Here is a 25,847-nt window from a genome sequence, read left to right as displayed (position 1 = left end):
TGCTTATTGTTTAACCCTCGGAACCCCAAAACCTGTTTGAAAAGCATGTTTGCTTTAAGAAATCACAACAACAATTGCTAATTTGTCAGCCAGAAAGAGTGAAAACAGAATACATCCAGCCTATCCCAGCTGACTTAGGGCAAAGGCAGGGGACACCCTGGACAGGTCACCAGTCTATCACAGGGCTACACTTAGAGACAGACAACCAAGCACACTCACATTCACACCTACGGACTGAAAGCAGAATCGATCATCAGATTTTTAACTTTCCGACTGTCCTTAAAGGAATCCTGTTCATGCAGGATGATGCTGAAAAATTCATGCAGGATGATGTTGAAAAATTCAAACCAACTTGCTCCAAAAATAAAACCCCCAAAATTCATTTTATTGCTCTCAACCCTACAAACCTTTAGGAGGTTTAAAAGGCTTGTTAGCTTGACAAAAATTGCCAAAATGACACAATTTGTCAGTCAGAAACTGTGAAAACAGAATCAGTCATCAGATTTTCAACTTTTCTGATGGTTCCTAAATATATTAAATAACAAAATTGAAGTTTAAAATTGTGCCTCATTTAAAAAGTCACCAAAAATAAACAGTTTGCAGCAGATTCTGTACAAAGTAAAACTAAAAATTTGGAGTTTCTTGGCACAACGGATTCTCCATCTCAGCTAAGTTGTGTAGCAAAATTCAGATGAACTGCAGGCAGTGTTTCCACAGAACAGAAAGGAAAATAAAAGATACTGGATAAGTAAAATAAAGGCAGCATGGCTCAGAAACAGTGAAGAGAGGCGCAAGTTGTTGAAGATACGTTCAACGTGGTAAAACATCTTTCTACACTTTATTTGCTGAGTAGAGTGTTAAGGTTTGTAGAGGCTGGAAACATGGAAATCCAGTATAAATAACATGTTCCAGTTATTTGGACCATTAAACAAATTTTTTACATGTTTATTCCAGGCTTTTGCATTTTTTGTGAAAATACATATTTAGAAGAAACTTTCCTTATTTTTATTTTTTTTTTTTAAATGATTTCTGTCATTCTGACTGTGTGATACTGCATAAAATACATTTGTGAGTTCTTTCTCCTTCTTCATGGTTGTTCTGTTTCCATAGAGGTGCAGGACTTTATATTGTAGTAAAAAGGAGCCACAGTGACAAAAAAGGTGACAGAAACAAAAATAAAACACCCAAAAACTGCTTTAGTTTAGAGAGTTAAATAAACTAGTGAGAAAGAAGCTGGAAGAAATTAAATTCACAGCTGTTCTGCCCCCTGCTGGTTTAAACCTGCAGTTACAAGCTTCATCAAGCCTGCTTCAAGTCTGTCTCCAGCTGTGAAAACTGCTGCTGCAACAATTAATTGATCAGTTGTCAACTATTAAATCAATCACCAACTGCTTTATAGTCAGTTTGTTTAACTTTATTCCTAAATTCTCTGATTCCAGCTTCTTAAATGTGAATGTTTTCTGCTTTCGTCTTTTGGTTTTGGACAAAACAGCGCATTTGTCATCTTTGTTTTTTGGGAAAAACTGATCGACATTTTCAGAAATTTCATAGACCAAATAACAAATCCATCCATCCATTATCTATACACCGCTTAATCCTCACCAGGATCGTGGGTGGCTGGAGTCTATCCCAGCTGACTTAGGGTGAAGGCAGTGGACACCCTGGACAGGTCACCAGTCTATCACAGGACTACACTTAGAGACAGACAACCAAGCATACTTACATTCACACCTATGGACAATTTAGAATCACCAATTAACCTCAACATGTTTTTGGACTGTGGGAGAAAGCTAGAGAACCCACGCCACACGGGGAGAACATGCAAACCCCACACAGAAAGATCCCGGGTGTCCTCACCGGTACGTGAACCGGCAACCTAACTGCGAGGCAACAGTGCTAACCACCGAGCCACCTTGCAGCTGAAATAACAAATCGATTAATCATTAAAACAAAAACAAAACAAAGCTCAACAATGGCAATAATAGTAGTAAAAACTTAGTTTAAGTTTTTTTTTTCTGCAGTATGAAACAAGACAAAGTGAAATTTTAGTCTTTATACTGCAGCAGTTGTCACAGTGCCCTAATTGTGTTGTTGTTGAGGGGCATCATCATCATTTGCACAGTATCAGTATTTTCTCCTCTTTGTACTCTTTGTACACTGTGAACTATAACCCTGTGCACTACAATTGTTTTCCACATTTAGAGAATCTGCAATAATTTAGGATTTCTACATAACAAAGAATCTGCACAATATCAACAGTACTTGTTTATGTTTATTGTTTATTTTTTCAACTGATGTTTTCAACGTTTTTGCACTATTCCCTTTGGTACTGTAACATTGTCAATTTACTTGCATGGGATTAAAAAAAAGTCTTATTTTATCTTGTCTTCAGAGTTGTTTGGACTTTTCTGATTTGAGGTTTTTAGTTCTTATGTAAATGACAAAGTTTAAATGCAGCCACTGTGGCAGTTTACTTCCTCTGTGTGAGGTCACATGACTCTTAGGTGAGGTCACATGACTTCACAATGACTGACAGCTGCTGTGGTCCAACAGGGAGCCCCGGAAGGTGGTGCTGCACAGAGGAGCAACTGGACTGGGCTTCAACATCGTGGGCGGCGAGGACGGAGAGGGCATCTTCATCTCCTTCATCCTCGCTGGAGGACCAGCTGACCTCTGTGGAGAGCTGAGGAAGGGAGACCGACTGGTGTCTGTATGTACAACACAAACAGACAAACGCAAATAGATTAACACAGAAACACAAACAAACACCAGGACTTCTGCAGAATATTTTATCCTAATGTTCAAATAATGTTCTAATGAACTTTGGAATTTCCAGTAATGTTCCTGTGAGTTACAAGTCAACAAAGAGTCAATATTCAGAGGATATGAGGACAGATTGTAATAACAAAGCGAGAAACTTTTCTGGAAAACTTTGGTCTGATAACATTATCCCCAAACATTGACATTCTGAAAACTGAAGAAACAGTTTGTCCTGAAAACATTACTACAGCATTTTAGATATTAAAATTGACTTTATCTATATAGCAATTTTAAAAACAAAATATAAACGTGCTTTACAAACAGGACAAAAATCAAAAGAAGAAAAATCAGCAAGACCACTGAACAGCAAAAGGTTGAACCAAAGGAGAAAGACCTGAGAGGCAAAAGAGGAAAAATACAGTTAAACATGGGAAAAGATTTTCAAAGTAAATAACAGGATGAAACAATAGAATCACAAAAACTGCCATATCCAATTAAGTAATTAAGTCTAAGAAATAAGAGTGTAAAACAAAAACGACAAGGCTATAAATAATAATAATAGTAAATAAATAAGTAAATCAGTCATCTTCAGGCACGTGGGTCCAAAGCCGAGGGGTCCTGACAGCAAAAGCTTCGTCACCCTTTCAGAAAATTAAACACACATTTGATGTCTGTGAAGGATAAAAATCACCCACATGTTCAGTCAAATTAATACACTTGACAAAATTGAACATGTTGGAAAAGAACACCTGACAGTAAAACATTCGAGGAGCTCCGATCTCTAACAGACCAGAAATCTAACTGTCTGCAACTCAGAACAGCAGCAGCTTCTGTTAGTTCTGATCTTACAGATTCTTCGTTCTGTTTCTATTTCAGGTGAATGGCGTTGACCTCCGTAACGCCACCCACGAACAGGCAGCCGCCGCCCTGAAGAACGCTGGACAGACGGTCACCATCATCGCCCACTACAGGCCCGAGGGTGAGGAGACCTGCAGCTTCTCTAGTTTTAGAAAATTAAGACTCAAAACATGTGTTTAAAGGTCGAAAGTCTCAAATAACTTAAAAATACACACAAACTCAGAAAGATTCAATCACATTGACCTGAAAACTGCTGCAAAACAGCTTCTGAGCCAAAGACCTTTAAAAACTGCTGCTTAAACTAAATAGAAATGAAATGTTGGAATCAGAATATTTTGGTTCTGTAACTTTGGTTCCGAAATTACTGATGCAGTTGATTGATTATGAAAGTTTCTCTTGTGTAATAACAGTCCATTTGATCTGTAAAAATGAGTCAGAAATTGTCATGTCTAAGTTTAGGGTCAGAATTTTAAAAAGTCAGAATTTGGGAAAAACCATTAGGATTTTTAAAAAGAAGACAACCAGGTAGTTTCATCGGAACAAAAGGACAGAGCCGCAACTTCTGTGTGTTTTTCTTTAGACAGATTCTGCACTTTTTACAGGTTATAATATATAATATAATAATAAATAGATATATGTTAAATCGTTAAATGTTTCTGTAGAATACAGTCGGTTCGAGGCAAAGATTCACGATCTGAGGGAGCAAATGATGAACAGCAGCATCAGTTCAGGCTCTGGATCTCTGAGGACAAGTCAGAAAAGGTCGCTGTATGTCAGGTAAGAAAACTGAAAGACGCTCGATTTTTATTGTTATTTTATGTTAACTTTATTTTTAAATTATTTTAAAGCTGCTGTGATTAGAAGGTTTAACTTTATAACAAGAAAAACAAAACCGCAAAGAACAAAATTAACTGGACTGTTTTTTTTTTTTGTTGATTTTTTTTGTTTGTTTTTTGTTGTTTATTTTTCTATGTCATTCAGGTTTTTTGTTTCTTTCAATTCTTTGTCTAAACCTTATTTAAAATCAGTATGTATGTAGCTGCCTCGGCCAGGATGCTCTTATGAAAAAGATGTTTCAGCTCAATGAGACTTTCAATGGTTTAAAAAAATATTTTTAAATAAATTGAAATAAAGAAAAAAAAATAGTTAAACAAGTAGTTAGACACTGAGGTACATGTTCAATTCAATTCAATTCAATTCAATTTTATTTGTATAGCGCATATTTACAACAACAGTCATCTCATAGCGCTTCACAAAGGCAGAAACAGAAACACCCAACAATCCAAAACATTTGGATTCCCTATAAGCTTCAGCAGTCCGCAAGCAGTCCACAACAGTGGGAAGGAACCGAAAACCCCCACAGGGGGAAAAAAAACCTCCAACAGAACCAGGCTCAGGGAGGGACGGCCATCTGCCTCGACCGGTTGGGTGGATGTAGGATGAATTATACAATGTAGTTTACAGTTAAAAAAGTTATGGGGCGCCCGTATAGCTCACCTGGTTGAGCGGGTGACCCATGAACAGGGGCTACAGTCTCCGACGCAGCGGTTGTGAGTTCTAATCCCGCTCATGACCCTTTGCTGCAGGTCTCTCCCTCATTCTTCTCCCCCCTTTCCTGTCTCTCTCTACTGCTCTAAATAAAGGCAAAAGCCCCAAAAAAATATAAAAAAAAAAAAAAAAAGTTATTAGAATTGTCTTTGGGAAAAAAATATATTAAATCAAACTTTGCTGACTTTTACTGGTTAAATAGAAACACTAAATACAAATCTAAAAAAGTTTTTTGTGTGACAGAGACATTAAAAATATTTTAAATTATGAAAGTTAATTAAATAATCCAAAATGCCAAAAGTTAATTAAATTTATTGCAAAAATCTTTCTAACATGCAGAATGCAGCAGGAATAAATAAATGTACTGTATAATCATGCTGAATTAATTCTAAATAAATAAGATGTTAAGTTAAGTCATTATATTTTTTAAAATGTTTAATGCAATGGGATCATTCCTTTTGATTTGCTGAATTTAAAATATGCTATTTAATTTAAATAATTCATGGTTATGATTGAATGATTTTTTATTTTTCTTTTTTTATTGTTCTAAAGAGACACTAAAATTTACAAAAAATATCAGAAATTCATTAGAAATGAATCAAACTGCAGAGCTGCATGTGTCCGGTGAAGAATGTAAGTTATTTAAATAATCAAACTTAGTATTGAGTTAAATTAATTTCAGTTATTTTGTTAAAATATTTTTCTCTCAAGCAAAGTGCTTGATTAGCTGATTAAAATTTTTGCTTTTGTTGTTATTGTTGTTGTTTGTTTTTTTTTTCCTAAAAACAACTACAAAAAAATGGGGATGCCTGTACTGGTAAGATATTCTTGTGAAGGTGAAATTAAATATTCATTACAAATAATTTTGAAAATGGTTTTACTGAGCTGCATATATTTGGACTACAAAGTGTATCTCATAATCAGTTTTTGAATGATTTTAATTATTCAACTTGTCTATTTAGTAAAATTACTGTAGGTCATTTTGTTAAAGATTCATTCAGTAAATTTTACTGACTACCTTGTTTTTCTTCAGAGTGAGAAAACAGTATTGGTTGAAAATTTTTGATCTCAGTGTGATACGAAGTTTGTGTACATTTTTTTAATTCATTAAATCCTTCTTTTGTGTTGCAGTGCTCTGTTAGATATGAGGAAAAAGTTTGTGTATGTCTATTTAAATCTATTTATTTGTCATGTGGGTTTTAGAGCTCTGTTCGACTACGATAAGACCAGAGACTCCGGTCTGCCCAGTCAGGGCCTCAACTTCAAGTTCGGAGACATCCTCCATGTGGTGAATGCCTCCGATGACGAGTGGTGGCAGGCCAGGCAGCTGACGGCTCAGGGCGAGGTAGAGGAGGTCGGGGTCATCCCCAGCAAGAGACGGTCAGTCAAATGCAGAGTTCGTGACCCAAACAGATGCAGCAAAAGTTCAGTCCAATTACATGTTCATTCAAGTTTTGAAAGTTATCCTTTACAATCACCAAAGCGACTCCATTTATCAGCCAGAAACTGTAAAAACAGCAACCCTTGAACTAAGCATGTGTAATGTTCCATTACTTCCAAAAATAAACCAAATTATAGCTTAAAATCATAATATTTCATCAAATCACTTTATTCTGCATGGCTCAATTAAAAGCTCTCTAAAGATAAAGTGTTTGCATTAGATTCTGTAAAAAGCTAAGTGTTTTCAGTTGAACTGCAGGCAGTGTCTCCACAGAGCATAGAGGAAAAGCAAACATACTGGATCAATAGAATAAATCTAGCATGTCTCCAAAAGAGTGAACAGAGGAACAAGTTCTCGGAAGATACATTCAGCATGGTGGAACAGCTTTCGAGAATTGATATGCAGAAACCCAATACTGAACTAAACTTTGTCTAAAGTGTCTCAAATTGTCCGTAATGACGTAAAGAAAATGTCAGTTTATACTACTTTGAAGTAATTTTGGACAGTTTAGAGTTACTCTGGCAAATTCTTCAGTTATTTTTTGTTACTTTGAACAAATTTTGAATCAATTTGGGCAATTTTAGGCTGAGAGTATGGAAAACAGTCAACAGAGGTCAAAGTTGTTGGATGATACATTCAGCATGGTCAAACATCTTTCTACAGCTGATGAGCAGAGTAGAGAGAAAATCACTGGAGTCTCTGAATGAGAATTTTTTACACAATCTAGTGTAGATTTTTTTTTTTTTTTTTTGAGGAAATGGCATGTAGAATTAAGTGATTTTGATAAAATATCACAATTATAAGCGTAGATTTAGTTTTATATTTTGATGGAGCAACACGGCAGCAGACATTCGGAAAGTTGAAAAACAATCCTCAGCAGTTTCTGGAGTTTTGGTGATTTAAAAAAAAATAAAAATCTTTAAATATATTAGGTTTTGGATTTCAGAGGATTAGCAATATATTATTTCTTAGTTTACTCAACAAATAGTTTTGGTGCTGACTAGCAAGAGTCACCTGAGCAAAAAGAATCTTGTTACGCAGTGATCTTTTTAAAAGAACACACACATACATATACAAAGATAATTTTTTTTATGGATCCTATAGATTTGTTTAGAAAGGACTGACATATACTCAGGTATCTGAGGATAGAAAATCTCAGCCAATATATCGTCCTGTCACTCTACAATCAAAACAGTGAACCATGAAATCAGGTTTGTTCAGCAGCCTCTGATCAGACCCTGTTGGACTGAATGATCTGTGCTGACATTTGACCCTTTGTCCTCTTTGAGCATAGAGTTGAGAAGAAGGAAAGAGCGAGATTAAAGACGGTGAAATTCAACGCCAAGTCTCGAGACAGAGGGGTGAGTGTTGACTTCTGCTCAGCTACAGTAAAACCAGACAGAAGCAGTCACAGCATAACATTACTGCCAAGTTTTCAAGTTTAATGTCAGACTTCTGAGTATAAAGTCAGAATTAACTTTGTATTTTCTGAGTTTAATCTCAGAATTCTGAGTTTAAAATCCAGATTCTGAGTTTGAAGTCTGAATTAAGTCCGCATTTAGAACTCTAAGCTCAGAGTTATCCCATAACAAAAGTAAGATTCTGAGTTTGATCTCAGAATTCTGCAATTAAGACAAAATGTAACAAAATCTAAATTTTGAGTCAGAACAGTCAAAATTCTGCGTTTAATCCCAGAATTTACTGTGAATTGTTAAAATTTAGTCTCAAAACTCTGCATTTAAAGTCAGAATTCTGAGAAAAAAAACTTCCAAGTTTCATCTCAGAATTAACTACGAATTTGCTCAAAAATTTTGCATTTAGCTTCAGAATTCTGACTTTGATGTCAGTATTCTTGAATAAAAATAATAGTCAAAATTAGTTTTTTTACATTGGTCCTAATCCTCTTCCTTAAAATCTGAACTCTCTAGCTTCTCACAATGTTGTACCTATAAAAACTTTACATTTTTTATCTTGTAAAGCTTTTGAATTGTAAATATTTGAATATAGTTGCAAGGAAATACTGAAAAAATGCACTAAAACAAGTTGTGAGAAAATTACTTACACCTAAACAGCTTTAATTATCATTTTTTTCTGCTGTATTTGTGTGTTTTAGCACTAAAACAATATTTTTTATTTGGAGTGATTATTACAGAAGATTTTTGGGCTCCTGGCAGCTTTATACATTACATTATTATACATTTTTTAATCAATAAACTGAAACATAAGAAGTGCTTTAAACAACATGAACTCCAGAGGGTTGAGGAAACTCTGTCGAGCTACAGTGATTGTATTTAAGCTTTAGTTGTACCTGGTTTGATTTTTTGCACAATTTTACTTAAAGGTCAGAGATTCTCCTTGTGTTTTATTATAAATGTGTGTTTTAAAGTGTGTGTTTGCGCCGCAGCCACCTGATCTCTACCTACTAATGTTTGACTAATGTTTAAACCAGCTGCCAGTTAACAGCATGTTGTTGTCGTCGTTGTTGTTGAACTCGATTGCGACGTTTTCTTCTTTACCAAACCTCAGCAGCGCCTCCCAGCATCTTTAAACCGTGTGTCGCTTTAACACACGTCACCACGACAACGCCTCCAGCCCAAATCTAACACCGCAGACTGACGGAAACAGAAAACGACATGCATGAATCCCCCTTCCTCATACATAGTCAAACGCTTGACATTGACATCTGCTGCTCACACAAGCCTTCCTCCTCTTCCTCCTCTTCCTCACCACTCACCTCTCTCTGCTGGATAAAAAAGTGCAGCATGCGATCTGATGCTGTCACAAGTTAATACTTAAGATACAGGCTTGAAGATGTTCACACCCAAACAGCTTTTTGTTGAGTTCAAACAAAAAGTTGTGAGCCTATTTAAATCTGTTTTTACAATATTATCAAACAGTAAGCCTTAATAATCAACTATTGAATTAGTGTTTAAAGTCAGAATGCTGTGGGGGAAAGCCAGGATTGCCTCACAAAAAAGTCAAATTCCAGGTTTTTTCTCAGAATTGTGTGTATACAGTAAGAATAATAGAATTGTACTCAAATTTCTAAGAAAAATAGTTAGGACTTTGAGGAAGAAAAAGGTCAGAATTCTGAGTTCAACCCCAGAAGGTAGCAGATTTTTTTAAGTTTTAATCCAATGTTCTTAGAATTCAGAAGTTTAAGTTAGAATTGTCTTACAAAGAAGTCAGAATTCTGCGTTTTAAAGTCCAAATTTAGATCCAGATTTTGAGAAAAGAAGTCAGAATCCTCAGAAGAAGAAGAAAAAGTCAGGATTGTGTGTTTAATCCCAGAAATTCACTGATTTTGTTTAATGTTTAATCTGACTTTGAATTAAAATTACTAATTATTAATCTCAGAATTAATTCAGAACTTTTGGAGTTTATTCCTAAATTGCTTAAAATCGTAATTTTAACTTTAATTTCCGAATTCAAAAAGAAATAATAAAGAAGTTCAAAAGATCAAAATTCAAATTTTTTACAGTGTCCCTAATCCTCTTCAGTAAAAGCTTTACCCTCTGGATTCTCACAATGTTTTACATGTCATAACATAACAAATATCAAGTGATACAATTAAGTTTAATATTAGAATTAAATGATTATTTAATTCATACATTTTATGAGTTCAGTTATAGAAATCTAAACTAACTCTAATTTTCATTATTTCAGAATTGTCAGAAAACAAGTCACAAGTCTGATTTTAATCTCAGGATTCTGCATTTAAAGTAAAGTAAAAAGTAAAGTAAATTTCTGAGTTCAAAGTCAGAATTCCAAAATGTCAGAAGTCTTGAAAAAAAACTGAATTTAGACAAAGATGTAAAAATTCTCTTGAGAACTTGAGAAACTCTAGTCTTTGACTGTTCTGATATTTAGTTAAAGTGTGGCATTTTTTAATTTCTAAGAAAAGTGACAAAATACGACATTTGAAGATGAATTATTGAGAAAATTATCAACAGATTATTCTACAGTGAAAATAACAGTTAGTTGCAGTATGGGATGTTATGGGTTTATTGTTAATTGCTAAATTGCCTTCAGTAATTTAATTGATTAAAAGTATTTTTAACCTATATGGCAGAAGAATTAAGGACATTCATGTCAGAAAATGTTGGGCTGCTCGTTGGTTAGCACCGTGGCCTCGCAGCTGGAAGATCCCCGGTTTGCCTGGGATCTTTCTGCATGTTTGCATGTTCTCCCTGTACGGCGTGTGTTCTCTCCGGGTTCTCCGACTTTGTCCCACAGTCCAAACACATGTTGAGGTTAATTGGTGATTCTAAATTGTCCGTAGGTGTGAATGTAAGTGTGCTAGGTTGTCTGTCTCAAAGTGTAGCCCTGCAATAGACTGGTGACCTGTCCAGGGTGTCCCCTGCCTTCGCCCTGAGTCGCCTAGTGAGGATAAATACATATAGTAGATAATGGATTAACGAATTTCAGAAAATATATTGTAGATCAGTAGTAGTACCTGGTTTTTCCACCAGGTGGAGCTTCTTACTGTTTAATCCTGTAGTGACCAGAGGAGGCAGCAAGTTCTGTGTTGACAAGCAGAGAACAGGAGTTCAGGTAGCAGAGGGTTACCATGAGGACGTCCCCTGTGATGCTTAATGACTCTTGGCCAGAGCTCTGGGCCCCTGCTGTCTAGAGGCCAACGCCTTCAGTACAGTTTGTTTACATGTCAAACAAGTCGCCAATTCTGCAGCTCCTCAGACCCTCTTAGCCACCAGTTTTGGTTTTGTACAAATAATCAAAGATGTTAAACTTTTTCTCAATGTTGGGTGCCTCGGAGTCAGGAAAAGAATCAGAATTGTCATATTGTATAGAAGACATTTCTGAGTTCTCTCTCCTCCTTCGTGGTTGTTCTGTTTCCATTAAGGTGCAAGACTTCATACTGCAGTAAAAAATGAGCCACAGTGAGGAAAAATGAGACTGGAGCAAAGAAATGCTTAGGAACTAATTGGAGTTGTAGAGAGTTACTGACAGAACCAGAGTTTTGAGCTTCTCTCAGCTTGTAGCTGCTTTGCCTCTGCATGTCTTCAGCATGTTAAATTCCTCCTCATCCTGCTGCTGCCTTCACTGTCTATGTGGAAAAAACAGCATCTGAAACACTGACAGCATCTCTAGGTTCAGTCTACAGGTGATGATAGTCAAACATCTGATTCTGTGGTGTAGACGAGCCTCGGTGGACGGAAGCACAACAGAAGATTTACTCTTAACAAAAAACTGTGTATTTCATTTAGTTAGTCTTTATTTTTTGATGCAGAGGCCAAAGTTAGTAGAAAGTAGCTTTAACAAACTGCAGTGTGTTGATTAAAGTTAATATGTGTAGAGACCCTCTGCAGTAGTACAACTTAATATATTTATCTGCAACAATACCAACATTCTTTCTTGTTACAACATTCATATTTGTATTTTTGAAGTCTGTGTGACTTTGTACCTCTGAATGATCAGGAGATCTGAAATCTGATCACTGAACATTTAAGGCAATTTTGGTGTTCGTATATTTTTCTTAAATCTTCAGTCTTTGAAGGTTATGATTTAACCCTTTGAGCTCCGGCTTGAAAGGTGTGTCGTCTTTTTAAAAAGTCACCAAAATGGCACCATTTATCAGCCAGAAACTGAAGAAACAGACTCAATCTTCAGATTTTAAGCCACTTTAAGCCACTTGTCTGTGATGCACATTGGCCAATTTAAAATTGTAATATATTATCAAAACCCCTTTTTTAACCATACAACTTTTAAATATTCAGCAAAAATAGACAATTCCTGTAAAAAAAACAAAAAACTTTTCTTCTTTTGATAATAAATATAATTGTTAGTTGAAGCCCCAGCTTTTTTTTTTTAGCTTATTAAACCCAATATTTCCATGAGATTTTGTAAAGCTTTATCACAGCTAACAGGTTTGAAAGGCAGGTTATCGCTAAAGAAAATCTGCAAAATCATAGCCAGAAACTGTAAAATGTTGAATTTTCAACTTTCTGAAGCTTCTTGAATGTATCACCTGTGATGTGCTGTTCCATCAGAACCAAATCTAAATTGAAAATCATGAAATGTCACTGTCAAATCAATTTAGTCTACATATGTTAATTTTAAAAAATGCCAAAAATATACAATTTCCTTGGACCAGATTGTGTAAAAAATAAATAAAATTTTTGTGCTTCCTGGCGCAACTGTGAAGCTAATAATAATTTAGCTGTGACCAACAGTCACATTACAAAAATTCAGAGAGTTTTCAGATGAACTGCAGGCTGCGTTTCTACAAGGAGGGAAATTAATTGAACAGTAAAAATTATGACAGGAGCAGAAAACCCCCCCCCAAAACCGCTTGGAATTCAGAGGGTTTAGAGCAGGTTTTTTTTTTTTTTTACAAAATCAGCTGCTGTAGTTGTTCAAACCTTTTATCTTCTTGACTTTTAGTGTCTAATTCTTCTGGTTGATTTAGGTGTTTGCACTGTCAGCCACAGACTCGGACACGAAGTTCCTTACTCTGTCCGAAGCGTCATCAGATCCCCTCATCTCCCCTTCTTCCTCCTCTTTTTTTTTTACTCCATCACCCCTGCTCCTCCTCTTCCTCCTCAGCAGTCTCTCAATGACAAGCGTAAAAAGAACCTCTTTTCCCGAAAGTTTCCATTCTACAAGAGCAAAGAGGCGAGCGAGCAGGAGACCAGCGACGTCGACCGTAAGTACCAGCGCGACGCGCGGGGGGGGGCAGTCTGTCCGAGGGTCATGTGACTGGCAGCAGGAAGAGAGATCAGCTGGCGGCGGCGTGCTGTGAACTCACTGGTTGTCAGGGTAACGGGGTTGGAATGGGTCGATCTGTTTCACCCATAACTGGGTTAAAAACTGAAATTGTTGAGGCAGTGAAGGTAGCCTGACCCGCATGAAACTGGCTCCTTTTCTAGCCAACATAGTCACCCTGTCGGCTCCTTCTCCTAGCCAACATGGCCACCCTGCAGCCCTGCGACCGGCTGCGTTCCGTCTGCTCTCTCTGTCTGTCGCTCTAACTCAGTAACTTTGTGTTTCTATGGTTGTTTCTCCTCGTTGTTCACTCGCTGCAGGAAAACAGCGATGACGTTCTATCCAAAGGCCACAGTAAGTTTCCCTCCAAACCTGACTCCCCTCCTCAAAAACTCCAATCAGCCTCTTGGTCTCCACCAGCCACCTTCCTCAGCCACCTCAGTTTGAACCAAGAAATATTCAGTAAGGCTTCTTGGCTTAGCATTTTAACAGAAGAAAGACAGAAGAAAAACACAACAGGTTATGTAAAACTTAAAGAATGCTTTGAGAAAGTTTCAGCTTTAACTTTCTAACTTTTATAAATGCATTTATTTGCACTGTTTTGGTGCTCGACCTTCATCAGTCAGATGGTGTCAGGAGTCTTTGTCTTATAAATACTAAAATTCATTAACTTAGGCCCAAAATTTTTTCGTTAACAAGTGAAAATGAATGTAAAAAATCAATATTGGCTTAGTCCTTTTGTAAATAAGAAGTCAACTTCATGTTGGTAAAAACATCACTAGCTCTAGATGAAGATATAACACAGTTACATTGTATTATTAACACAACTCCATGCAGCATGGCTCAGAAACAGTGAACAGAGGAGCAAGTTGTTAAAGATACATCAGCATAGTGAAAAACAGAAGTACGTCTTTAATATAGGACTGTCATTAGTTAATATAATTAGAAATATTCTCTATTACGGAATATTTATTCAAAAACAATAAAGAAAATGTTAAATGGCACAAACCTGCTGTTGTTTCAGAGTAAAAGCTGATGCTGATGTTGGTTCTGGTGGAAACTAAGTCTTCCTCTTCCTCCTCTTCCTCACCACAGACCCTTCAGACTGGAGCTCTGTCACCACAGTCTTCAGTTTTCATTCTCATTTCTTTGTTTTTACGTTTTCTTCTGCCATTTTCTGGTCAAACTTGTTGCTTCTCGGCTCAGAGGATCCATCAGTGTTTAGTTTTATTCAGGTTTTTGCATCAAGTATCTGAATTTACTTAAAGCTTTAACAAATACCTTAATTATAGTGATAAACAAATGAAGAAAAACACAAGTTTACGACCACTACAATTTATCAGTAAAGTCTGCAAACATATATTTGAAATTTGACTTTTTTGTAGGGTTAGGGTTAGTTCTGTGTTGTTGCACAAAATTCAGAATATTTCCAGACCTGAAGATAATAATGTGCAGCTGTTGTTAAAATGTGCATTTTGTTCAGGGTTTGATTTGTGAATTTCTGCAGATGTTTGTATATCAATGCTGCACAATACAAAGAAGCTGGCTGCATGTAAAAGGAAATATTTGCATTTTAGGGAACTTTTTTTTTTTTTCACATTTTTCCTAATTTATTTTATAAATTAAAATGTTTAATTAAGGATTCTAGCCACATTACAATCCTAATTACAAGTTTTGAGGATTTTTCTTTTGTAATTTTGGACAAATTTAGGGAAATTTTGGATGCGGTTTGAGTCATGTGGATATTTTTTGTGATTTTAAACACTATTTGAGTTATTTCTAAATGGTGTTGGACACTTTTGTCACCTTAATGTGTTTCAAGTAATTTTGAATGCACGATTTGGCATTTTAGACAGTGTTTGAGTTATTTTGGACAGCTGTTTTAGTAATATTGAACAAAGTCAGCATAACGCATAGAGACACAACAGAACCATTAATGGGAAAGATAAAGATATTTTTATCTTGTTAATCAAGTTATTTATTTATTTATTTAAATTGATTAAGTGATTAATTGTTTGGACTGTAAAGTTGTGAAACATTTGCATCATGATTTTAAGGAGCAACAATGTGACAAATAATCCACACATTGTTGATCATTAAAGATGAAGAAAATCACAAAAATGTTCTTTAAATGATCACAGAGGTGATTTAACCACATCGATCTGATTAGATATGAAATAACAGTGATTACAGCGAATTTTTGGTTCCTGAAGTTCGGGAAACACAAATCTAAGTTTTTACTTTGACTTGATGTTTGAACTGAAAGTTCCTGGAGAGGATTTGTGTTGGTGCTGTTGGACTCAATCAGAGCAAAGCATCATGGGAAGCCACCAGCTGATCAAATGTGTTGTGTTTGTTGTGTTTCCAGAACATGTGACGTCTAACGCCAGCGATAGTGAGAGTAGCTACCGTAAGTGTGACTCCGCCTCCTTCGATCAGCGTGACGCTAACCGCTAGCCAATGTCATAACGAGCACAGGCTGCTGTTTGGCCGATAACAGCATGACTTCACACGCACACTTAACCTGCTAACGTTCCTTAATGCAGCATGAAAACCTGCAGGCGTTTAAGCTCCCAAACAGATGACATGTGAGATGAAGTGAAGATTTAACATTCATTTAACATTTATTTTGCAGATTATTGAGTTATCTGTTCATTTAGTTCAAATCTGAGGAAACAAGCTGCACAAAATACAAAAAAAATCTAAAACATGAAAGCATTTACCAGCTACAAGGTAGAATATTTGTCTTTTATTTTAGTTCATTTTAAGAATTAAACTCTTTACAGGTAAAAATGTTGAATTTTCGAATCACAAAACATTTTTCAGTTTTTGTTCAAAAGCAGTTTTGAAAATTTTGACTCATTGAGAAAATGTTTTTGTATGTTCGGACAATTTTTCAATCATCTATAGTGAGTTTCAATCATGATGGACACGTTCTTATCCGTTTGAACATGTTTCAAGTCATTTTTAGGCAATTTCTGAATCATTTTCGTTACATTTTGAGTTTTACAGCCACATTGGATACGTTTCAAGTTATTTTTGGCAAATTTTGAGGGATTTTGGACAAGTTGAAATCATGTTGGACAAGTTCTTTACATTGTGAACCCAGTTTGAATGTCCTAAGTCCTGTTTGACACACTGAGTCATTATGGACACATTTTTGACATTTAAACACATTTGAAAGCCTTTTGAACAAGTTTCAATTCATTTTGGATTTGTTTTGAGTCATTTTTGACAGTTTACAATCATTTTGCTGCACAGGTTCTAGACATTATGAAAGCTTTTTTTTTTTTTTTTTAATTCTTTATTTATTCAAAAGAGCTTTTCTCTGTCACATGTTCCACCATACATATACATTATGTCAGATTGTCAAAGACAGTTAACAGAATTTAAGTAATACAGTTCTAAATTTTGCCCTTCTGAGGTTTTTCTTTATGGACCAAAATATTTTAAACATATGAAAGCTTTTTGAATTATTTTCAACAAGTTTCAAGTCATTTCCCATTTTTCTTAAAACACTACTTGGACAGTCAGTGAGCAGATCATTGAAACCTTCAGCTCACTCCAAAGCAGGACTGATGTCATCTTTGACTGTTAAAAGTTGTGCAGCTTTCCTGAGTCATAAAGAAAATTGCTGCAGATTTACTGAAATCCAGATTCATATGAACTTTTTGCTCGAACCCATATTTAGTTTCTTGTATCTGAACACTCTTTCATTAAATCTTAGAAGACTCACAGTGAACCATCAGTTCAGACAGAAACTACCTTCAAACTAACATGAATCTCTCATCTCATCCCTCCTTTTCCTCTTCTCGACCTTCATCCTCCTTCAGTTAAACTCTGGTTTTCGCTGCTGATTGTTAATGTGAGCATCTTATGTTTTCAGGTGGGCAGGAGGAATACGTTCTGTCCTACGAACCTGTCGTCCAGCAGGAAGGTGAGAAAACACTTCAAAATATTTAGAATTTACTGAGTGTTTCTGCAGAACTTGTTCAAATGTGCAGTTTCCTCAAAAAGTTAGTAAAAAGAAAAAAAACTGGCTGGTTTTAGCTTTTATTTCATGCTATTTATTGCATACAGCTTTATAAAGATATATATTTAGATATATTTAAAACTGACAGATATATCTAAAATGTTTGCTGTAAATTTAAATTTCACTGGTAACATCAGTTTATTTCTATAGCACCTCATCACACATACAAGCAAAGGAAGAATAAAATGTATTAGAATAAAACATGCAAAAGATAAAATGCCAAATACAGCAGAATAAATACAAACTCTGAATAAATCAAAACCAGTACAGACAAGTTGAATAAAGTGCACTGGGAGTTTATAGAATAGGTAAAGCTGATAGATTAAAACAGCAGGAAAAGACAAAATATGAAAAAAGCATTTAGAAGATGAAGTTGACAATAAACCAGACAGGAAGTACATTAAAATTAAGTGAATAAATGTTTAATAAAATAAGAATAAAATATAGAGGACGTTTCTCCAGATTAAACTGTTTTTAATCACTGACACCTAATTTACATTCAGAATAAGAACAGATAAAATAAACACAAAGTTACTGAAGAAAAATTCAACCTCAAGAAAATATTTTTTCATTAAAAAATTTAACACAGCAGTCGAGCTGCAGTCTTCAACAGTAAATAACGTAAAATGAGAAAAACAAAAGCCTTTGAAGATGAAGTAGACAATAAAAAAGAGTCAAGTCAATTAAATGAAGTGAATAAGTTCAGTTTAGACCAAAGACAAATGAATGTTCTGACTTAAGACACCCTGACAAATAGAAAGATTTCAGGTATGAGGTTTCTTTTTTGTCAGACAATGAGTATTTTTTAGATAGGAGCTGTTTTTACCTTGACATGTTTCGACTGTCACTTCAAAAGAAACCTTATACCTAAAATCGGGGTCGACAAAATGAACCTAAACACACTAGAAAGATTTCAATAGAATAAAACTCTGTCATTTAAAAAAAACAAAGCAAAAAAATAACCAAGATATATTTGATTACTACGGAAGCCGAGAAAATTAACTCGTTATCTCGAGAAAACGGCGAAGAAAGAACAGTAGCGGAAAACGACCGCTCTCAGCTTCCGTAGATTACAATACAATAATAATTATGTTGTTTTTCATGTTTGGTGGCGTCTTGCTGTTCATCACATCACCATGATTTATCACAGATAGAGAAGGCAGCATCAGTTATTCTCTTTCTACTGAAGAAAATTTGTTTTGTTTCTTTACAAATGCACATTTTTTGTCATAACTTGGTAACAAGTGCTTCAGTGTGAGTTTTAAAACTAAGTTTTGGATCCAACCAGATACCAAGATAACTGTGCTCCAGAAGTTCTAGAGGATTTGATGACAGAAGATGTAAAGCAGGTTTTTGTGTCGACGTTGAGCTCTGATGTTTCTCTCTGACAGTGAACTACACTCGTCCCGTCATCATTCTCGGCCCCATGAAGGATCGAATCAACGACGACCTGATCTCAGAGTTCCCCGACAAATTTGGATCCTGCGTCCCACGTAAGCCTGTTAAACATCTGTCAGTTAGTTTGTATCTTCAGGACGTTCTTCTGTTTAAAGTGAAAGTGAATCCTGTTGCATCAGTTTTATATCTTCTCATTCCCTCCATCAGATACGACTCGACCAAAGCGGGACTACGAGGTGGATGGAAGAGACTATCACTTCGTGGTTTCCAGAGAACAGATGGAAAAAGACATCCAGGACCACAAGTTCATCGAGGCGGGTCAATACAACAACCACCTGTACGGAACCAGCGTTCAGTCAGTCCGAGAGGTGGCTGAGAAGGTAGAGACCAGGGATCTGCAGTGTTACACTGAAATCTGCTCTGATGCCAAGGCTGCAATGTGTAGATTTTAAAAGTGAGGTCTCAAATATCATCAAAGTGGACTTAAAAACCTTATTTTTCATGAAAGTTGTCTTATAAAGTGTCAATTTTATCAAAGTGGACCTAAAAAGTATTATTTTTCATTAAAATGGAACTAAAGAGACCTAAACTTTATTAAAGTGGACTTAAAAAGTCTGAAATTTCATCAGTGTGCTTTAAAAGGGTTGGATTTGATCAAATTCGACTCAAACTGGTCTTACCAAGTTTTGAAATTCTTCAAAGTGGTTTTAGAAAGACTTAAATTTCATCGAAATAAAATTAGAAAGACTTATATTTCATTAAAGTGGACTTATTCAAATGTCATCAAAGTTGTCTTAAAAAGTCTTACTTTCATCAAAGTGGATTAAAAAAAATCTTACGTCTCCAGTTTCCCTAAACTCAAATGTGTTCAAGGTGGTCTTAAACAATATTAAATCTAATCACAGTGGTATCAAAACTTCCTAAAATGGACTTTAGAAGTCTCAGGTTCACACTGTGGCATCTCTGAGCTTCACTAAATGTTTGTTGTTGTTTTGTCTTTTTCCTTTAAAGCTCCTGTCCAGGAATTAACTACAACTAGATTTAGTTTTCTCATACAGACACTGTTGGTAAATGGTTGTTGTCTTTGTTGTTCTTCGGTGGTGTTCAGGGGAAACACTGTATCCTGGACGTATCAGGAAACGCCATCAAGAGGCTCCAGCTGGCTCAGCTTCACCCCATCGCCATCTTCATCAAACCCAAATCTGTGGAGAACATCATGTGAGTCCCTGGTTTTCACTTCTTCTAACCTGAAGCAGGAGGTTTGAGGCATTACAAACTGACATTTCTCTTCCTGCAGGGAGATGAACAAACGTCTGACGGAGGAGCAGGGCAGGAAAACCTTCGACCGAGCGACCAAGCTGGAGCAGGAGTTCACCGAACACTTCACAGGTGAGTTCTGCTTGGTTCTGGTCAGTTAGGTCAGGTACAGTTGTCCTCAAATTTGTTTATACTCTCCCATTAAAGAAGGAAAAAAACATCTGTCACTGAAATAAGTTGAAATTTACAGAAGTAATAATAAATAAAAATTTAATGAAAATCATGACATTGCTTTTGAATTGTAGTTCAACAAAAATATATATTTAAAAAAAAAACAAAACAGGCAAACAAGCATGATGGGACCCGTAAACTAATATTTTGTTGAACAACCCTTTGGGGCAATCAAGTGTTTTCTGTAACTCTCAATCAGACTTCTGCACCTGTTGACAGGTGTTTTGATTTTGGCCCACTGCTCATCAGCAAAGTGCGCTAATTTGTCCGGGACAGTTTCGTTTGTTTTTTAAATTGTTCTTTTCAACCATTTTTCAAAAGCAATGTCTTATTTCACTAAATTATCATTTAGCAAATTTTTATTTATTATTACTTTTTTCAGTTTCTGGTTGTTTGAATGATGATTGTGAATTTTGCCTTTTCTTTAATGGAAGGGTATGAATACATTTGAGGACGACTGGACATGGACTGTTACACTTTCATCTTTTGGACATATTTTGTCTTGCTGCCTGGTTACATACAATGACTAAACCAGAGTCGATATTTGGGACTCGGTTCTTGTGTGGATTCGTTCAGTTTGTGTGTTTGTGTCCAGATGAAGCTGTGGTTTTATTGTGTGTCTGTTTGTGTGCAGCCATCGTGCAGGGCGACACTCTGGAGGAAATCTACGATCAGGTGAAGCAGATCATCGAGGAGCAGTCGGGTCCGTTCATCTGGGTTCAGTCCAAGGAGAAGTTATGAAGATGGGCCCGTCCTCTTCCTCTTCCTTAATCCTCTTTGTTTTATTCTGAGAGTCGACCTGCCTCCCCCCCGCCTCCCTTCACTCCCACGATCAGCTGACGGATCGTCGTTTTTTTGGTGTTTTTCCGCCTGACTCAGACTTGTCGATGGGTTTAAAGCACACAGGAGGTTCGACACGGTACAACAGCTCCTTAATGTTTAAGGGAGGAGAACTTAAGAAGGAACGTACGAAGCAGATTTCATCTTATGTTTTTGTTGGGGTTTTTTTTGTTTGTGGGTTTTCTTCCCCCATTTTTTGTCTTGTAAGTCAGCAGGCGCACGGAGTTTCAGTCTCAGGCAGCATCTGTCGGTTTGGAGAAAACGGAGACACAAAAAGCAAAACTTTGCACGTTTGAGCTTTAACAGCATGTCAGTTTAATCCCCGTTTATTTCTCATCAGCCCCTTCACCTCCAATGTCACAGCTGTTTTCTTCTGTTCTGCTCATTTTAGCATTTTCTCTCTTTTTTTTTTTTAACTTGATTCATGATTAGTCGATTTTTTTTTGCTCCTCACTGCTGCTGGATGTTCGTCGGGACGCTGCAGGTCCTGCTCAGCCACATAGAGGGCACTGCTCAACACATTTTATTTAATGACGTATAATCAGATCATTGGGATGAAATCATTAAAAACTAAAAAGAAAAAGACAGATGAGTAAAAACTGTCTCTTTCAGTTAATGAATTCTAAGTTTCGTGATTTTACTTTACACATTTCGACCTCGACTTCCAATTAATGATTAATGAAAAAGGATCAATAAAGTCTCAACATTAGTTATTCTACTGACGAGCTGCATTCTTTAACTCATTTCACACAAACTGACCCTGAAAACTTTATTTCCTCTGAAACAAGTGAAAAAAATTGACTCTGCAGAAAGAATATTTCTGCCTGTTTCCAGTTTATGTTTTTAAAAAAAATGTCATCACCAAAGCAACAAAACCAGTATCTCATAATTAGAAGAAACAAATTACTTCACTAAAATTATTCTATTATTGCAATAATACTCATCTCACTGTCTTTAAACTATAAGAAAATAATTTTGTTACCAGATAATTATATCAAGAAAATACATCAAATATGCAAATATTCTTACAGATTAATTTATAAAAATTTTAAATCTAAAGTAAACATCATCATCTTATGAGAATTATTTTTTACAATAAAATTATTTTATTAAAAGTAAATTATTTTATAACCACAGGAGGCTCATCTCATAAGTTTTGAAATCTATTTTTAAAATGCAAGAAAAGCGTTTCAGAATTTGAAGAAAAAACTTTCCCATAATTACAAGATCTGAATCGAACCATTAAGAAAAAACCCAGATTCAAGGGGAACAAAACAAATCTGATTTATACGGAGCTCTGAACTTAATTTTGCAAAAAATTTGCAAGAAAATTAGAAAACTCAGATCAGAGGTCATCTTATTGCAGGAATCTGTTGTTAAATCAGCAAGGTGTTTCATAAGTACATAAATATTCTGATACTTTCAGCTCTAAAAAACATATAATTTCAGGAAAACTTCATTGTGAGAATTATTTTGTTACAAGAAAAATATTTTATTACAAGTAAATTATCGCATAACTGCAACAGACTTAAGGTTATGACAAATGTATTTTAAAAAGATGATAAAATGTTTTATAATTACTAGAGAATTATTATGAGAAGAGTAGAAATCTGTCAAGAAAATTAATTTACCAAAATTTATCTCTGATTTACAAGAATATTATGTCACTTACAAAAAAAAAATCACCTAATTATGGGATTTAAAGTTACGATTTTCTGCAATGTTAGATTTTTTTCATCAATTTCAGGAAATGAGCAGATTTTTCACAGTAAAAGTGGGTCAACTGAAGGTTTGAAACATTTCCAGACAGTCTTTCTGTTAAGAGACTTTTCCTCTTTCTCCTTGGAGTCGAGTCATACAAACTAGAGCCCTCTGCGACGCAAGCTCGAACCCTGCAGCTCGTTTCGGCGACATCCGTCAGCGTCGTCAGTGTCTTACCACGAAAACGATGTCGATCATGTGATTTGCTGAACCTGGAGACGAGCTGCCACCTCCAGGTGTCCACAGGTGTGTCCGAAACTCGCAGACGATTATTGTACAATGAGATTTTGACAGATATTTAACCCTCGGTAAACTGCCTATTTTGTTATAATAAAGTCTATATTGAACTTTACTTAAGCACTACTACTACGGGAATTATTTTCTTTGCATTGTTAATCATATATGAATAGAAAAGTATAAAGATATTTGAATATGAATATATATTTTTTCTTTTTCTTTGATCACCACCTCCTCTGTCTTTTAATTTTCTTTTTTAAGCATAATAAAATCTTAACAAGAAAAAGAGATGTGGTGCTCGACTCTTCTTCTCTTCCTCCTTTGTTGATCTGATTGTCCATCAGCCCTTAGAACTACACACAGTTTGTGGGTGTTTTATTTGCCTCTGTTACTTTTTTACTGACTGTGGCTCATTTGTTTTTGCAATATAAAGTCCTGAACCTCTATGAAACAGAACCATGAAGAAGGAAAGAATTCAGAGATGTCTTCTGTGAGATACAGCGAAGCTAGAGGGCTATATTTATTTATTTTACACACAAAAAAAATTTACATTTTCCAGGGGCTTGACATAATATAGATATTTAACTAATTACACTTCACTATAAACTGTTTTTCTCTCTACTCTGCTCATCAGCTGCAGAAAGATGTTTGACCATGCTGGATGTATCTTCAACAACTTGCTCCTCTGTTCACGGTTTCATTTATTAGTGGCACGGGCTGAGCACGAGGCCCTGCTTGTACAGAGTACAGAGTATTGTTATCCTGGTGCGCTTTTTCTTATTATTTCGACTATTCCGTACAAATTTTCGGTCGGCTACTCCTCCCACAGATTTGAGAGCACCCACACAAATTACACATCGAAAAACGTGCGGCTCAATCGGGACAAGTGTGCTTACATACAGATTTACAAAAATCGCATTTTTCGCGACACAATTCGCAAAAACGTCGCACAAACCTCCCATTGAAAATGAATGGGACGGACGAAAAAAACACAAAAAAATTACACTACTTTTCAAACCTCCACTGCTCAGGCATACTTTCACCTAGAGACTCCATTTCAACTTTAAAATGTTGACGCGCCTCTCCCCTATTTCAAAGCATTTCTACTTTTTCCCTATCTTCAACCGTTTCATCATGACAACCTCTCAAGTTTTTAAACTTTTTCACCCCTTTTCAGCCTTTACAATGGGTGTGTATGTGGTCCTTTTTTTAACTTGTCGCCCTGGCCACAATTTTTATGCCACAGACATAATTTTTACATCAATACGTAGGAAGATTTGTCCTCCCGCTCACAATGTCACTTTGGAAGCCCAAAGAATTAAGTTTGGGGGGGTTTTGGAGCCTTGTTCCTCCAAAAGTCTCTCTTCCTTCCCCATCTGCCCCCATTCAAAGACGGCTGCTGAGTTTTCTCAAGGACTGGATATTTACACCTTTCTTCTCAAATGATTGTGCGCTCATTGTTTACTCTAGGAAAATAAAAAAATACATCTCTTTAATGCCCAAGGTCTTGGCTTTCTGAAAATGTGCTCGGCTTTTCTCTCCGACACATGGTTTTGACAAAAATGGTGGTTGTTTGAGGTCTTCTCCTTCTTCTTCCTTCGACTGATCCATCCATCCATCCATCCATCTTCTCCCGCTTATCCGGAGTCGGGTCGCGGAGGCAGCAGCCTTAGCAAAGCCGCCCAGACTTCCCAATCCGCACACACCTCCCCTAGCTCTTCCGGGGGGACCCCTAGGCGTTCCAGGCCAACTGGGAGACACAGTCCCTCCAGCGTGTCCTGGGTCTTCACCGAGGTCTCCTCCCGGTGGGACGCGCCTGGAACACCTCCCCAGGGAGGCGTCCAGGAGGCATCCGGAAAAGATGCCCGAGCCACCTCAACTGGCTCCTTTCGATGTGGAGGAGCAGCGGCTCTACTCTGAGCGCCTCCCGCGTGACTGAGCTCCTCACCCTATCTCTAAGGGAGCGCCCAGCCACCCTGCGGAGGAAACTCATTTCGGCCGCTTGTATCCGCGATCTCGTTCTTTCGGTCACTACCCAGATCTCATGACCATAGGTGAGGGTTGGGACGTAGATTGACAGGTAAATCGAGAGCTTTGCTGCCTTGCTCAGCTCTCTCTTCACCACGATCCGGTACAGCGACCGCAATACTGCAGATGCTGCACCAATCCGTCCGTCAATCTCACGTTCCATCCGCCCCTTACTCGTGAACAAGACCCCGAGATACTTGAACTCCTCCACTTGAGGCAAGGAGTCTCCACCGACCCGGAGAGGGCAAGCCACCTTTTTCCGGTTGAGAACCATGGCCTCGGATTTGGAGGTGCTGATCCTCATCCTGCTCGCCCCACACTCGGCTGCAAACCGCCCCAGTGCACGCTGAAGGTCCTGGTTTGATGAAGCCAACAGAACAACATCATCTGCAAACAGCAGAGATGAAATTCTGTGGTTCCCAAACCGAACCCCTTCCTCCCCCTGGCTGCGCCGAGAAACTCTGTCTATTAAAATAATGAACAGAACCGGTGACAAAGGGCAGCCCTGGCGGAGGCCAACACGCACTGGGAACAGGTCTGACTTATAACCGGCAATGCGAACCATACTCTTGCTGTGGTCGTAGAGGGAACGGACAGCCCTTAACAGAGGGCCCCGCACCCCATACTCCTGAAGCACCCCTCTATCCCTCTGTAGTTGGAACACACCCTCCGGTCCCCCTTCTTAAACAGAGGGACCACCACCCCGGTCTGCCAATCCAGAGGCACTGT

General features: G+C 36.9%; 1 protein-coding gene across 8 annotated transcripts in view; it reads left to right on the top strand.

Annotated features, from left to right (window-relative positions):
* The window catches only part of dlg1b (discs large MAGUK scaffold protein 1b), a 209,178-nt gene extending 185,968 nt beyond the window's left edge, over positions 1 to 23,210 (top strand). For 4 of the 8 annotated variants that reach the window (XM_008275703.1, XM_008275700.1, XM_008275708.1 and 1 more), the window contains 13 exons: positions 2,554 to 2,710; positions 3,637 to 3,739; positions 4,281 to 4,395; positions 6,370 to 6,546; positions 7,902 to 7,968; positions 13,175 to 13,274; positions 15,702 to 15,743; positions 17,220 to 17,270; positions 18,758 to 18,859; positions 18,972 to 19,144; positions 19,873 to 19,982; positions 20,062 to 20,153; positions 20,887 to 23,210. In XM_008275703.1, the coding sequence (XP_008273925.1) occupies positions 2,554 to 2,710; positions 3,637 to 3,739; positions 4,281 to 4,395; positions 6,370 to 6,546; positions 7,902 to 7,968; positions 13,175 to 13,274; positions 15,702 to 15,743; positions 17,220 to 17,270; positions 18,758 to 18,859; positions 18,972 to 19,144; positions 19,873 to 19,982; positions 20,062 to 20,153; positions 20,887 to 20,993 (1,396 nt within the window). In that variant the 3' untranslated portion in view covers positions 20,994 to 23,210. Of the gene's footprint in view, positions 1 to 2,553; positions 2,711 to 3,636; positions 3,740 to 4,280; positions 4,396 to 6,369; positions 6,547 to 7,901; positions 7,969 to 13,174; positions 13,275 to 13,653; positions 13,688 to 15,701; positions 15,744 to 17,219; positions 17,271 to 18,757; positions 18,860 to 18,971; positions 19,145 to 19,872; positions 19,983 to 20,061; positions 20,154 to 20,886 lie in introns of all 8 variants that reach the window. The other 4 variants (XM_008275706.1, XM_008275704.1, XM_008275705.1 and 1 more) reach the window with 2 other exon arrangements.
* Positions 23,211 to 25,847: the final 2,637 nt, after the last annotated feature.

Source organism: Stegastes partitus, unplaced genomic scaffold (assembly GCF_000690725.1).
Source record: "Stegastes partitus isolate 25-593 unplaced genomic scaffold, Stegastes_partitus-1.0.2 Scaffold57, whole genome shotgun sequence".
Classification (NCBI taxonomy): domain Eukaryota; kingdom Metazoa; phylum Chordata; class Actinopteri; family Pomacentridae; genus Stegastes; species Stegastes partitus.
Note: the sequence above shows the minus strand (reverse complement) of the source record. Positions and strands in the feature narration are given on the sequence as shown.